This window comes from Tinamus guttatus, unplaced genomic scaffold (assembly GCF_059628265.1).
Source record: "Tinamus guttatus ecotype Peru unplaced genomic scaffold, ASM5962826v1 Tinamus_guttatus_pri_ptg000199l, whole genome shotgun sequence".
Classification (NCBI taxonomy): Eukaryota; Metazoa; Chordata; class Aves; order Tinamiformes; family Tinamidae; genus Tinamus; species Tinamus guttatus.
The window spans coordinates 81,507-97,553 of NW_028288733.1; the positions used below are offsets into that span (position 1 = coordinate 81,507).

At 38.9% G+C, this 16,047-nt stretch overlaps 1 protein-coding gene across 1 annotated transcript in view; it reads right to left on the minus strand.

The window, feature by feature from the left end:
- Positions 1-2,181: 2,181 nt before the first annotated feature.
- MEGF10 (multiple EGF like domains 10) overlaps positions 2,182-16,047 on the minus strand; it is a 73,844-nt gene continuing 59,978 nt past the window's right edge. The window contains exons 16-24 of the mRNA XM_010222928.2: positions 14,639-14,767; positions 12,883-13,011; positions 10,219-10,347; positions 9,485-9,721; positions 8,139-8,266; positions 7,842-7,965; positions 6,043-6,087; positions 4,468-4,674; positions 2,182-3,491 (exon numbers count right to left, since the gene is read on the minus strand). Of these exons, the coding sequence (XP_010221230.2) occupies positions 3,331-3,491; positions 4,468-4,674; positions 6,043-6,087; positions 7,842-7,965; positions 8,139-8,266; positions 9,485-9,721; positions 10,219-10,347; positions 12,883-13,011; positions 14,639-14,767 (1,289 nt within the window). The 3' untranslated portion in view covers positions 2,182-3,330. The remainder of the gene's footprint in view (positions 3,492-4,467; positions 4,675-6,042; positions 6,088-7,841; positions 7,966-8,138; positions 8,267-9,484; positions 9,722-10,218; positions 10,348-12,882; positions 13,012-14,638; positions 14,768-16,047) is intronic.

Below are 16,047 nucleotides of genomic sequence, written 5' to 3' on the forward strand. Positions count from 1 at the left end.
TGGTACCAGAAAGTACTGTGCATGTTGGGAAGTGCCTTAGTTCTTTGAAGAGCCTGCTAGGGTTTGCAAAAAGGACTACGTGATGGTCATGAGGTCTGAGTTGTGAGTCTCTGCTGAGGTGACAGCGGAGTTTATTCCAAAAGAAGCCACCCTACGGCCCCCACAGGATAGAGGAATGTCTAACTCAAGGCCCATGTGCTTTCTTCCTCTCTCAAATGATGCAAAGACACCATTCAACAAGACTCTACTATCCCGGCAGGGAATTATTTTCTGTGAGCATCTATCAGTGATCATCCACAAAGTAAATTCACACATCTTTTACTGTACCTAGATGTCCTGCAAATACAGCACTGATATATGCTGACATTCCTTATGCTGACTACACAGCAGGAGTTGTACCCATGTATAGAGGGCAGAATTTGGTTGTGTATTTATTCAAATGTATGTACTAGGTGAAATTATGAGAAACTTACTTGTTCTCATAAATATATCACTTGAGGATGTGACCTACTGGAAATTTTCAAACAAATTAAAGATCATTTATTCAGCTCTTCACTGATGTGTATACATATTAAAACAAAAGAAAGCAAAAAAATGTTTATTATGTAGAATACTTGACCTAGTCATCTCCAAATTATTGGAAATTTTTTCTGGAGAGCAAGATTTTTAGATTTTTTTTTTTTTTTTTTGGTGAGTCCACAATTGCTAAGTAGAGAAGTAGAGCATTTTCTCTTCACGGCATCAGAGAAGAAAGGTTTTATTTCAAAGTCCATCTCACACAGTACAAACACATGTATATATCAGTAGCACTACATGTACCTATGTGCACACAAACCCAGTCCATACTTTGTCTTAAGGAGGGATTAAATGGCGGTTGCTTTTTGAAAACTTAGGTAATTTCTGTAATTGCAAGTCCAAAGCTGATCAAACAGCTACCTATGGATGTGCAAGGATTGCCCAAGGAATTGTAAAGCATTCACTGCTCATGTTCTTCAGGAACAAAAAACATTAAGGGGCACTTCATACAGCCACATATGTTTTCAGCCTTGAGCATACCCACAACAACGTCTTCAGATGCAGCACTCTCATTTCTAACCACTTTAATGACATAAAATGAATGCAAAGTACACTGTATTTCCATTTCAGCCCTGTGATCCTTTTTCAAATGAGAAGGGTTTGGGTTTTAAGGTTTTCTCATAGTTGATTCTCTGTGCTGCAGTTAGTATGCCAAAGGTTGAACTGGGTCTCATCTTCCCAGGAATATATCAATACCATCACAACAACAGCGATAATCCTTTGTCTCAGACTGTACTGCAATCCAGACTTTCAGATAAAAGAACTGTTGTGGAACTCCCTGTACTGAGCTGGAGAGCTCGTGCACCAGATGTTGACATATGGCCTGCCCTTTGCATTATACAGTACCTCCCAGTTTTGATATGCAACCCCAGGGCACACTGAGAGAAGGACTAACAGGGCTTTATGCTTCCCGCTATATCCCATACAATGCAATTTCCCACATCCTTTCCCCATCAGTCAGGGATGCACCAGGCCTTGGGATAACCTCCTATGGCAAGCAGCAGGGTTGCTCCTGGGCAAGGTGGAAAAGGCTGCGGAGTTGTGCGACAAGTGTGGTGGCAGACAGGATCATGTCCTTACAGCTGTGGAACCCACGCTGCCACAGCTTAGGCTATCCTTCTTAAGTTTCTAAAGGTAATCTCCCACTGAAAGAGAACGGCCATTATTCAGGGGCTGCTATTTTTTGGTGCACAATTTTGTGTCAAGAGATGAATTCCTTGGCAAATTTCATTTCCTCTGAATTGCACAGGTCTCAACTGACTCCATAGGAAATAAAGGAGCCTCTTGGAAGGATCAGCTCCATCAACAGAATGAGCTAAACTTTAAAGAGGGAGTCTGCTCTTTCCTTTCCTTTTGCTCCTCAGTTGTTATCCTCAACAAAAGCACCTTGCATTTTTTTTCCCAATTAATTCACTAATATAAGCTATTATGTATTAGCTAACCACCTCTGACAGACGTTAGTATTACATTATGCCTTACTTAAATCTTCCCCCTCTCTTGTCAGAGGGCTCCTTAACCAGACAAAATAAAGCCCAGCTGGCAAAATAAGAAAACAAACAAACAAGAAAAGGTAAAAAAAAAAAAAAAAAGACACATAGTAAAATATTTTGCTGTTATAAGCTAGATCACTAGAAACATAGATGCACAGTTTAAAAATGGAGATACAAGTTAATGAAGAATGGGGTACATGTGTCACATTATTAGCAATGCAAAAGACCAGCTTAAGCATACTTTTTCCCTACATTAACTATAAAAAAAATAAAAGGTGCAATTTTAGCAAATATGCACAGAGATTGCTTAGTTGTTTCTAAGGAAGAAAAAAAAGACATTTTACTACTTTTACCCTATGTTACAGTCTGTACTACTACCTGTTTCTAAAATTTAAATCTTTCCTTGCACTTCAGATTTACAGTATTCATCATCTTTGTCTTTCACACTCAGTCCATGTTGACAAAAATAAACAGATTTATTTTACATATTTTATGAAGTAGTTACTGATATGTTACGGATTATTAGTTGTGTATGGCAGAAGTAGTGGTCAGAACTGCAACATATGAGTTGAAATGTAGCAAATGATTTGCTGAGGACTGGTGCTGAGCCTGGAGTACCCAGTCTGGAAGCATCATGTAATTCTGAAGTATACGATGCTTTCAGCATCTTCGAATCTACCTAAGAAAGGTATCCCCATAACTAGTGACAGACAAAAATCTGATGATGGATTTCCCAAACAGCAGCAGTGCTGGGCTTTGCTATGCTCCATCAGATCTTTTTGCTTAATGTCTCAGCTAAAGATAAGAATAGAAGGTAATGTTTGACAATAGTTTTTCTTCTACATATCAGTAAGTCATATCCCCTTTATGAAGTGGCATTTGGTAAACTGCACTGTCCTGGGACTTCTACCCTAACAAAGTAAAATACAAACATGGAGTCCATATTTAAAGTAGCTGAAATGGGAGTTTCTATTGCCAGAACTGATCTACAAACTAATATTTTTAAGCCAACATATTACAGTGTAAATGTGTTGCATACCTGTCTCTATAAAATTAAGTGCCACAAAAAAAAGCTAATCAGAATATCCCCAATGTGACGTCTGTCCATCTGTCACTTGTTTATACAATACAAACCTCATCTTGAGATTCCTGGTTAATGTACAGCAATTTTTTACTGGACAGACTAGGAGCCAAATAAGAAGGTACATTAGAGGAAGGGGCATGAACCACGCCGCTGTCCTCCTCGAGAGTCCCGCTGCTGGAGTCATTCGCTGCCGACCTCCTTCGTAGAGGACGTAGGGCTATCTCGAACCGGTAGCAAGTCATAGTGACACGGAATGTGGCTGTTTTTTGGAAGATCGTAAGGGTCCTGGCCGAAATGTCCGCTGTTTCCGAAGGCTCCTGGGACAACGCTCACCGTAGGTTCTGCGGCAAAAGAGAAAACATGCACTGAGCACAAGAAAAGGCAAACAGAACGGAAGCAGAGCATTTCGGGTCAGTTTGTGTTGCAAAATAATTCTCTCCCTGCTGCTTAAAAATATTAAGACTCTTTGCCATGCTGAGTCCTGAAATGGAACAAAAGTTCATCTTCAAGTATCTTGGCTTTATTCCAAATAACACCTGTGAGCTTGCATCAAGGCACTGCCTCGAGTGTATTTAATGACAGAACCAAGCAGAGTAGCATCTGTTCTTGTGTGCAAACAAACTAAAAAGGCCATAATTTTGCCTACACTGCCCAAATTTTGGGCTTTTAATCAAGATCTTACAAAAAAAATCCACAACAGCACAATGGGGATCATCAGGGATTCCAGAGGCATCTCTTCACTGAGAATAGAAACAGGAAATGATACACCATAACATATGTGACAGGCACATTATTTGAGTCTAGAGATCATTAGATTCATTACCATCCAATAGAAATCCCAAAGGTTTCTCAAAAATGCAGTGCTACACAGCATCCACATCAGTAAAATCACCTTTGCGGATGATGATATTCTTTTATTTTCTGATCAAGGAGAGTAAACAGAGCTCTTCTATCCGTTGTGTACACCTACTTCAGATGTATTCCCTATGTCACAGCCTAATCCGGAGATGAATTATATTGCACTTTTATCCTGAGTGTATCTTCTGCTCTTGTTTAGAGAAAGGCTTTCAAACCAGGAAAATTTAGAGGTGCCCTTTGGTTACAGAACAGAACTGAAAGCATTTCAAGCTATCTTGTGAATTACACCACTTTATCTCAAAAGAATGGGTTGAGCTGCTCTGAGCAGGAGACAGAGTCTGAAAGCAACAGCATTTTTTTCAGTGATTTTCGATGTGTTTTGACTAAACTACTTCAGAAGAAAGATCTTGTACTCTTTGTCCTCAAACTTCACAATCTACAAATGCAGTTTGTACTTACCAACTTCATAAACATTTTTATTGGCTGAAGCAGAGTTGGCAATTTCAGCATATGGGGAGTCCCTGCGTGCCGGTGACTTCATTTCAACATATCCACATTCAGAATTTTTTGGTAAAAGAGCTGGCGGGTCTTTTATAGTGGCATACGGGTTTTCAGAACTACTTAATGAGCAATTACTTAAATTGTATTCTGAGTTCTTCACTAGATCTGAAAGAGGAAAAACACACTACTCATTCAAATGTGCTATGCAAATATGAACGTTACTACTGAACAGAACAAAATGCATTTTAATTTCTGAAAAACTCTGCAGTTATACAGTCCTCCTGTTATTTGGAGTTCTACAAAGTCGCTCATAAGTGAGTACTTAAAAAAAAACTACTCACAACACTTCAAAAATTGTCTTACACAGCAATTAACAAAGGCACCTCTACCTCTCTGCGCTTTTATGAGCCTGATCTTGCCATAGGCAAATTCTTGTTGCAAAGTATGAGCACCTTCAATTTCCATTAAATACAGGTTATTTGCAGAGTGAGGTTTTAATGGATGGCACTTCAAAATATTTTTTTGCAAGTGCTAGGGGCAGGACACTATTAAAATATTCTCATTTTGGGATTTGACTGAAAAACAGAGATAACTGTGGTTTGAGAGATACTTTTTCATGCTAGGAAGAGATTTTAGAGTATCCTATGTTGTTTTGTATTCTATGTTGCAGTATACTATGTTATTTCGGTTTTATGGCTGGGACTTTCTCAGCTAGTTCCTGCTTCTGAATATCCAGTTCAAGACTTGACTTTGAGGAACTGGTCAGTAAATGTTTGCTTATAACTTTTTGACACCTTTAAGGTATTTGAAATTAAGCTTTCCCTAATCCCCCTAAACCAGGGAATGTCAGGTAGCAGATGCTACATATTTAACTGGTTATTCTTTTTGATTTAGCTGCACTTTTTCTCCCACTGTTTGGATATCTAGACATTCTAGTCACCTTGGCTTATCACCTTGGCATACCTAAGTTATGTAACAAGAACAGGTACACACACCAGTACACCCCAGTATGAAGTCTCATGAGAAATCATATAATGAGAAAGGTAAAAATATCATTGCTTTCCTGAATTTCCCAAGCCTTTCACTCCTCTCCATACATTCGTGCTTTGGTAAACCTTCCCAAAGCCCACAGTGAGCTCCACAAAGCTCTGGGTGCTCATGGTGGCCCAGTCAGCTGCAAGAGGAATCGCTCGCCCCTAAAGCCCCTCATCAGAGGCTGCCTGAATGCCCACCCAGCTGGTCAAAATACAGTTATTTGATGATTCAGGTAGTACATGAATGGTTTGCATATGGAGAATGAAGGGCTTAGAAAATCACGTTTTTTTAAAGGAAAAAAAAAAAAAAACACCACCAAGAAAAAAGCCTCTCCACTCAAAACAAAGCAAACTTCCCCCTCAGATAATCCTTTATGTTTTGACTCACTAAGTACAATTTACTCCAAAATTATTGTAAATTCTTTCACACAGAAATGAAATATGATTGAAACTAAATAACTGTTTAATTTCACTTATATGCATCAGGAAATGCACTCACCTTTCAGAGATTTCCCCAAATATCCTCTATCAAGTCCAAAGGCACCTGGAAAAATATCAAAATGAGCAATTTTAAAATTGAAAATGTAAAATGAGTAGATAAGAGCTTTGAACACTTTAAAAATTGCTTTGTCGTTCATTTCTACCCAGAGAGATGCTCTAAGCACCATGCTACCCTATATAGGGTTACAAAATTATTGGTACTTTGAGCTTGCATGCTTTCAGTTGGTAGCTCCCTGTGCAAGGAAGGTGGTTAAGGTCGTAAGGGACTATTAAATTATCTACTTTGACCTCACATATGTCACAGGCCATTACATTTCACCCAGTTACTCTTGAATGAGCCCAATAACTGCTTTTTGATTACAGCATATTTTTTGTCTGAATAAACTATCTACTAGAAAGAGCTCCATCTCGACCTGAAAATCTCAGCGTATGGCAAATTCACTGCAATTCTTGCTCCCAAGGTTAATTACTCTTGCTGTATTTTTCAGGGTCACTTCTTTTCAGCCCTTTGGCTTAAAGAAATGGCCTAAAACTCTTTATGCCAAAGTCTACTGCTTTGCAATTGTCTGTTATTAACAGATTTCTCTCAGTGCAAACCCCAGTATAAGCATAGAATAAGCAGTGACTGAAAAGCAGTGAATGTAAAGCAGTGAATGTATTGTGATACTATGTTAGAACCCTTACAAAAGCTTAAGATTATTGTTGATCTAGTATTTAATACAACTTTTTTTTTCATCAAAACTCATAGTGACCCAAAACAAAATTATTTGAGAACACCTATTTTCAATTAAACAACAGACATGAATTGTATTCCAGTCCCATACAACTTTATGAATTAGATGCCGGGTCAACTGTTCTGTTTTTGCCTGGACCAATGCCATGGTCACCCCGTCAGAGCTACCCAAATCATCCCATATGCTCTTTTAGAAAACCAGCACGTCATCAGCATTCATCCACTCCCCTGGAATCTGCCTGTTTGATTTATTGCAAGGGGTTAAAAGCAGCCAATATCTCTTAGGAGTTCTGAGTACTGGGATAAATAGTCTAAGGAAATGCAGAGCTGACTCTCATTACCACAACTTTGGGAAATTTCTCATTGTAAGAAAAGTGTTCTGTCTTTTGGCAAACAGAGGCTTGAAAGAGGTTTTTAAAACTTATACCTAAAGCAGATGAGAAGCTATTTTTTAATGATGAGAAGCTATTTTTTTAAAGCATCAGTTCTATATGGTAGACACTAAAACCAGAAAAAAAAAGGAAAAAGCCCATAAAGCTTTGTAATCTCACATTGATTTCATAAGAATCTTTCCAAATTTGCTAAAGTAGATCCTTCTTGCAAAATACCCATGATCTTATAAAACTACTTAACAAGCAAAATAATCTCTTCCTTTCCCTTTTCTCTTTTTTCTTTTCTTTTCTTTTCTTTTCTTTTCTTTTCTTTTCTTTTCTTTTCTTTTCTTTTCTTTTCTTTTCTTTTCTTTTCTTTTCTTTTCTTTTCTTTTCTTTTCTTTTTCATATTGCATCTGCACTGGGCATCAGGCTGGATCACTGGTCCTCTCAGGCAGTCACATTTTGTGTTTGAGGCTACTGCCCTGCAGGAAGGTTGAACCTATAACCCTAGTCCTTACTGCCTGGCAAACTAGTTATTGCATTCTGTGACACAGTGTCACAGAATAACCACTTTGATACCACCTCGCTGGAAAACTAACTCTATACTGGAAAATAAACCTCTGCTTTCCAGTCCATCACAACCACCGTGAATAACATCCGCTTTTTCCTGCTTTTTTTCTTCTCTCTTACCAAGCTCATTGAGGTAACCACCGTGCTTCCAGTCTGCAGGCAGCGTTCCTGTGTAGTCCATGACAGTGCCTCGCTTTCCAGGTTCCACATTTTTAAGATTCACAAACAGCTGGTTGTTTTTTGACTATTTCAGAGAAAAATAGATAACAGAAATCGAAAACATTAAGTGGCTGCTGAATTTCTACAAGGTGATAATCAGTGAAAGTAAAAAATAAATTCAAGATGAGGCATTAGAGAAGAAAGTAAAAGAAATCTGATGCTCATTTGCACAGAAACATTTAGATTTTTAAGTTTTACCTTTGCCAGGGTCAGCCTGTCCATGTTGTTCACATGTGGTGGGGTGGTACACTGTGTTAGAGTATGATAACTAGGGTTGGAGAAGTAGTGACTGTTAGCATTTCCACCGTTACCATGAGGGATGGTTTCTGAAAAGAAAAAGATGGGAAAATGAACCACTAGAAATAATGTGCTGTGTCCTTTTTTAAGATATTTCTTGATAGTGTTGCATTAATTTCAGCATTTGCTCCAGAACTTCTTGAAAACTAAAATAGCATTCTCAAGCACTACTGGCTTGCCATCATTTCTGCTGTGACCCATTGCTCTCTTTTGCCACCAGTGTCTGTAGCTGTGGTGTTATCCTAATTGTAGAAACTTCTATCTGCAAGGCTACACAACACTTGCTGGCGCTCCTACTGCACCACCTCTGCTGCTGTTTTCAAAAGATGTCTTTCCCTGTTCCGACAACAGCTTCTGCTGGCTTCTTTACCTGCCCTCTTCCTTGATAGCTGGCTGCAATTGACAGCACTGCCTGAAGGTTCAACTAACTCTCTCATCCCAATTCATATGCACCTTCATAGGCTGAAAAATTCTGTCCTGTTTCAGCAGTGTAGCTCCTTATCTTCACAGGTTTCAAACTCTCTTCTACAGAATCTTAACATAGTTAATGTGAAACTTTCATTTTCTATAGCTATAGCAGTCTTGCTGTACTCAAGTTATTAGCACTGAATTTAAAATTTCATTAGAAAGCATGTTTTGACACACTTTCCAGTTCTGTTTTAAAACAGGCCTGGAGAAATAGAAAGATACACAATTCCACTGCTTAATGCAGTGAAACAATTGGGGGTGCAAAACATTACACAGTAGAGCATGGTGTATATAAGGTTGTCTTATTCCTTTACTCAGCAGGGAATATATTTTACCTGTCTAAGCTAGCTTTATAACATTAAATGCGGAGATTAGAAGACTGATGGAGAACCCCCCTAAATGGCTGTAGGTGCTGGGCCAGCCTTGTTCTGCAGCCGGTGAGCCAGCCCTGCCGTCTGGGAGGCAGGCACACAGGCCTGCTGGGCCAGCAGGGATCAGGCAGTGGCTGCTCTCCTGGAAAGGGGCTCCGGCAGGGCCACTGAACGTGTCTCAGCCTTCCTCTCTTCTTCAGGAGGAAAGTCTTCTCTGCCTCTCTTTCCAGGGAGGCTTTCAGATGCTTTCTCTGGAATCAAATATGCTCCTGCTCACAGCAGCTCTCGCTAACGCAAAGAGGTTCAGTGTGCACACTTAGGGCTGGATGTGAATCTCCATCACATGCACGAAGTCAGGAAGGAGAGGAAAAAGAAACCCTCTAAAATCCTGCGCAGATTGGCGCTTACCTGCAATGTTGTAATCTGCATTAATGACCCTCATAGCAGGGGTATAGGTCACTGCAGGCATGTGCGTTTCTTTCCCTTTCTGTTTGTGTCTGTAAATGATGAACAGCACTAGCAGGAAAAGCACAACGAGGACAAGAATGATGATGCCTGCTATAGCCCCTATCTGGTAAGAATCAGCAGGCATGGCAGTGCTGGTACGGCTTAAACTGTTCAAGTTTCCCACTATAATCACACCAGCTGAAATACAAAAAGAAATAAAATATACAGATTAAACACATGTAAGGTTCCTGTGTCAGGAGTACAGGATACTATTTCACCTCTAAATCTTTCTGCTAGTTCTAACTGTATTTAATAATGCAGAAACAGAAGCATGTCAGAAACCACTGGCCTTAAGGAAGAGCATTTGTCTTCTTTATAGAAAGAAGTATTTCATGGATTTGAAAAAAGTAAGACCATTCCGTAAGCAAAAAATACAGATCAGATGCAGCACATGCTCTACCAACAGCTTTAGATAGCACTGCGCTCTAAAAGATTTCATGCAATCCTGAGTGTTAACTCCAATAAACTATCACCAAGGCAACTAATATTTAAAAACCTACAGAGCTCATATAACTTGATAAAATAGACTACTTAAGCACACATAACTTATTGATGGATACAGACACGACATCTAATAGATGGGTGCTGTTTTAGAGAACCCAATCACAGTAATTTTTTTGTGCCTAGGCTTTTACCTTGATCACACCTGGCTCCCTTCCAGCCTGGGCTGCAGTAACACGTCCCCGTGATGTGGTCACACGTTGAGTTGTTCAGACAGTCACATAACTGCCGGCATCCATATCCATAGGTACCGTGGGGGCATTCTGCACAAAATAAGATGAAGATGTAAGTTAGTGTTTCTGAAAAGTTTTGGTATTACAGAACTATAGCATCTTATATGCCAGCACTTGACCTTGTCAACCTAGGTATGTTTTTGTAAGTGGCCACCAGATGGCATTATGTTATTACTAGTAGATCTCTATTTTCATAAAGTAAGGCAGGGGGTGTGTGTGTGCATGCACACATATGAAGAGGAAAAGGGGCAATGATATTCAGAATTGATTTTCCATCATCCATATTCTTGGTGCCCCCAAAGTTGTGAATATGGAATCAGAAAGGCGCAGATTAACATGGGAGAAGACACTGGGAAAAACGGACAAAATTGGACTAAAGGGGTAGTTTTACAACATGATGTCAGGTTTCCCAAGTCACTCAAACCCAGTGCTCTAAACATCATGTAATGATATAAGTGGTGCCAGATACATAGCTAGTGTCATTGCATATGACAGATGTGCTAATGTAGTAAGAGTAGGAGATAAGAACCAGAAGAATGAGTTTAACATGCACCATGTATTTATAAAAAAAAGAAAATGATGCATTAACATATTTTGACACCTTAAGGAGAAACTATTACAGAGGAAAATATGAAAAACTTATGAGAAATAAGCCTAACTAACTGAAGAGTTTTTACAGAAACATGTCTCTTCCAAAATGATTTGCATTAGAATAATCAATTACTGATCAAAGCATCTGCTTCACTGTGCAACTAGTATAGCAGAGAATTATCCTACACTGATAACAACGACTCCTTTGTATCACCACCTCTGTTAACATGTGGCATGTTGCATTGCTCTACTACAGATGGGTTGAAGAAGTGTAGTGTTTCTTCTCCTGAGACTCAATCTTCTCAGTCTCTTTGTGGTTTTGTAATTTGATTGCTTTTCTTTTTTTTAAAAAAGAAACAATCTAACTCCTCTTTTATGTTTTCCTACATTAGAATGATTTACAAGATAATGCGACACAATAGTTGCTAGAGAAACTTTTTTGCAGCCTCGATAAAATGAAATACAGTGCAATTTCATGCTTATCCTTCTCTTAGTTTCATTCAGTAAAAGATTAGCACTACTGAATGGCTAGCATGACTAGCCAAAGAACACTGTTCCATGGCATACTTTTGCATTTTGAAACCTGAATTGGAATGAAAAGACTTTTTAAGCTGAAATTCCAATTCAGAAATATCAGAACATTTTAATACAGTTGAATCTTTCTCAGATCATAGGATAAAATACCAAACATGTGAAATATAATAATGAATGTAGCTTTGCCAAAATAGTCAAATAAATACTTAGATTTGACAACATCAAAAAAGATATTGCAAAAAAGTTCACCTAAATATTATTGCTCTTTGAAAGTTAAACATTTTGAAATATGAGTGGAATAAGAAACTGCAACATGTTAATAACTTTTATTTAATTGAAATGAATATATTCCTCTAAAATGTTCTAATTTTGTTGTAATTGTATTTTTAAGGGGAAAAAAACACTTTTTTTTTAGAATTTCTAACATAGATGCTTGTTAGTCTTAGAAAATCAGTATGTGTTGCAGCTGGGTCTAGACTCACTGCAGAGGGAATAAAACACGCCTACAGGACAGAAGTTTAGTATATGGTAATACTGTTTAGTATATGGCAGGGCCCCCAGCTCCTTCTATTCCAGGGCTGCCAAACGTGGTGCCTGCTGCCCCCATCACTATGCAGCCCTTCGGACCAGACACGGCTGTATCAGCCCTGCCTGTAGGTGATGGGGACTGAGCTCCACTCTGCCCCGTGCAGACTGCTCATACCAAAGACCCATTTAAGCCTCCAAAATCATAATTAAGTACATTTATCTGGGGCACGTTTGCCTTGTGTTGAACAGATTGCTTTGCAGTGCAATGTAATGCACGAAGCATGGGAGTATCAGCCTGTAACCTTAAGAAAAGCAGGACGCTCTGGATTCTCTGCCTAGGATCCTTTTATAGTGTTTTACAACATTATGCCATCATTGATTTCAGTGGCGTTACTCTTGATTTACTGGTATAAAACTGTTAAAAGAATCACCCATGTAGAAAAAAAATTCTATTTACTGCCCTGTTATAATCCAATTGTATTGTAAAACACATCGCAAAAAATATTATCCACTAGGACTGATGTGATACATCTAATCTTCAGTTTTCTATTAATGTTCATTGTGGTTTATGCTAATGGCAATTACTTGGATTCATTTGTTACTTTTACACGTCTGGGTTGCTTAAGCTTTTTCAGCATTATGCCCATAGAAGATAGAATGTAGTGCAAATGTCTTTCAATTTATAGCTACATTTAAAAAGAACAGCTGTCACAATCATAATCTGTCTCAATAATTAATTCTCTGGGTTTTTATGTTCGGGGAAAAATGCAGACCAATTCCTGAAACTCTTGCTCAGCCAAAATTCCCACTCAAGCCAAGAGGCTGTACGAGAATGCAGACCAAAGCAGCAGAGGCTCGGCTCAAGGGTTTAGTGTTTGTTATGGAGCACGACCAGCTCCTGCTCGTACTTACTCTGCTCGCAGTGTTTCCCCATGAAGCCCGTGCGGCAGGTGCACTGCCCCGTTATGTGGTCGCAGTCAGCTCCGTTCTGACACTGGCAGATCAAGGCACAATCCTTCCCGTAAAACCCCAGGGGACATCCTGCAGCGCAAGGAGCGGGAGGGAAAACAGAGTGAAAAAATGCTCTAGAAACAACACCCAAATATTACTACTCATTACGTTACTGCAATGTCACTTCTGTAGCCCCGCTACACAACATGGCATTTTACAACCACAACAGACCGAGGCCTGACCTGTTGTAAGGGGGTTAAAGTATACATCAGCCAAACAACTATAAGCAGGAATTTATGGGGACAGCAAATGAAGGCACCAAGAAGGGCTGCTTGAAGAAACAAATTTTATGGAGATATCTGAAAGGAGTAGAAAGAGGGCACTTTGCAAACCAGTACAGGGAATCTGTCTAGTGATAAATAGACCTTTGAACATATTTTCAGTGCAGTTGATGCTGAAGTATAAAGAGTAAAAATATTATCTTATTGTATCTCCATTCCTCACAGAGATGCCATTTCAGTATGAAGAAGACGTATCACTGCACAGAGATCATTATTCACCAGCAGAAAGCAAAATAATCACAATAGCTGACAGCTAACCACTATAGTGAATGTCTTCCAGAGCTGCATCCACATGGCCCTGTAATATATGTGTTATTTCCTGCCACTGTGACATCGTTCAGTTGAAAAAGGAGAGTTGCAACTTGGTGAAAACTTTATTTAAACAGTGAATGCAAAGCAGTTAGCTATTTTTTGAGTTCAAAGATAATACTTGTGCCTGGATTGCAAACAGTGGGGATGAAGATAAGCCAAATAGCAGCCATAAATATAACTATGATAAAGATAATAAGAAAACAACTTTTTCTCTATCCATATCTATCTCTAACACATATTTCTCTCTGAAACTTTGTATGAACTGTTACCCAGCATAAAATGAATGCCATATACCTATTCCCAGTCACTGCATACCAGCAAAATACCAGCATAAAATGGGTGCCATATATCTATTCCCAGTCACTGCACTGTTGATCATATTATAAAGAAAAGGTTTTAGAAATGTCCATGATCTAATGCATTAATTACACAAAGCAAATTCCAAAAGAAATGATGAAATAAGATCCTCAGGAAGTTTGGCTTCTAAATTGCAGATGAAGTAGCTTCTATATCAGTATTTGAATTCTATGTGTTGACCGAGAGCTGTTGCTGCAGTCGTTTCTGGGATGTAACAATTATAGATAAGGGATGGACAATAAGATCACTTTGCAGCACTGGCAGGGATTCTGCCACAGGAGATCACAACCCCAGCTTAGGCGCAAGTTATTCTCACAGCCTCAGTGAGCTGTGTGTCATGATGTTATAAACTTGGTTACTGCATCCCAGTGCTGCAGTATTTCAGAGAGGGAAGGAACTGCACCACAGCAGCACGCTGGTGTCTGTGCTGTACCTGGGGCTACAACCGCACACACGTAGTGGTGACACCTGCCAACACCCGGACAAAAGCTGCCTTCCTCTGCAGGAAGGCCAGCGAGGAGCCTGAACACGTACGGGCGAAGCTTGGCTGCTTACAGGGGTAGCACCCCAGGGACCACAGAGGCAACACAGTACCCGCCTCAGTGTGAAAGGGGCAAGAAATCAGTCAATAAAGTAGTTAAAATACCAAAGGAAAATTCTGCCACTGACTTGCAGACGAGCATGAGTGGAGGACAAGGATCACTTACGTTGAGTACAGTAAAGGCCAGTCCACCCGGGGGTACACTTGCACTCCCCATCGTAGGCACTGCAGTAAGCTCCGTTGTGACAGTTGCACGTGTGGATGCAGTTGGGTCCCCAGTGAGAAGGTGGGCAAGCTGAAATAAGAAATCAACTACTTAATCTCAAATGGCAAGGACCCTTACTGCTCATTAACAAAACACACCTAATGAGTCATTTTACTACAGATAAATAGTTCTGAAAAAGATTTAACATCTGAAATAAACCCATTGCACATGTTTGATAGGAGGTAACTAGGACACCCTTATCTTATACCAGCTTTCTCCCAGATCAGATGAGGGAGAAACAATTTTTAATTTGAAGTCCATTTGACAGCACACCACCAAGGGCTTAAGCATTTTAAGCTTCAGATGTGAAGCAGAACAGACAGAGAAGGCTGAAACTTATCTTGTAGCTTGACACTGTGTTTTCACTGTTAGAGTCTGTATTATTGCCCAAGTGTGGCACATATAACTTGATTAAGGCAGCTTCTTGACCTAATAAGGCTTCTGATTTACTCTTTTGTTTCCATAGGTCTGCCAATCAATGTATTTCTAAGAAGCAACCAATCATAAATGCAGAAGGAGATTTTTTTTTTCCACTCATAATCGCATCCAAAAATGTTATAAGGTACAATTTTAGTGATTAGTTTGAAAATGTCATGGTGAACAAATCTGACACTGAATGCTAACACTTAAATAGTGAAGCAAATCCCCAAATGGCAATTATTATTCAGAGACAGCAACAGAAAATTCTATGTCAGAATATCCTTAAGTGTATACAGTACTCGAAGAATAGTTCCTTTATTTGAAAATTTAGGAGTTACATATTAAGTTTTTTTGTTTCTTTAGTACACACTTGTGTACTGAAAAAACTATTTTTTTTAAGCACAAAGAAAGTATTTTATTGGAGAGGAGAAAGAGGCTAGGTGATAAAGTCTGATCTTTACTTCTGTATTAATATCAAAAGACTGGTATCTCCTCAAAACTGCAGCCTGGTTGTCCAGGGACCTGTCTGGGGAACAAGAGAAAGTTTTTGATCCTTTAAATGTTTGCATAAGCAAAATGATTCATATATGTGTGATCTGCACTTTTGCGAAATGGTATTCTTGCCTAAAATTCACTCCATCAAGAAGAATATTGCATTTTATTGACTAATTTAATATTGACATTTTTAATTGACATTTTTAATTGACATTAATATTGACATTTTTAATAAGTTTATTGTTGTTTCAATTCCCATTGTGATTTACAAATATTTTTATTACTGTTATTTGTTGTATGATATTAGTGGTTAGTCAAGAAAGTCACAAGTTAGGTGTTTTAAAAAGGTCAGTCAAAACAAATTAATGGAATCATTATTTCCCGTGGGATCAAAA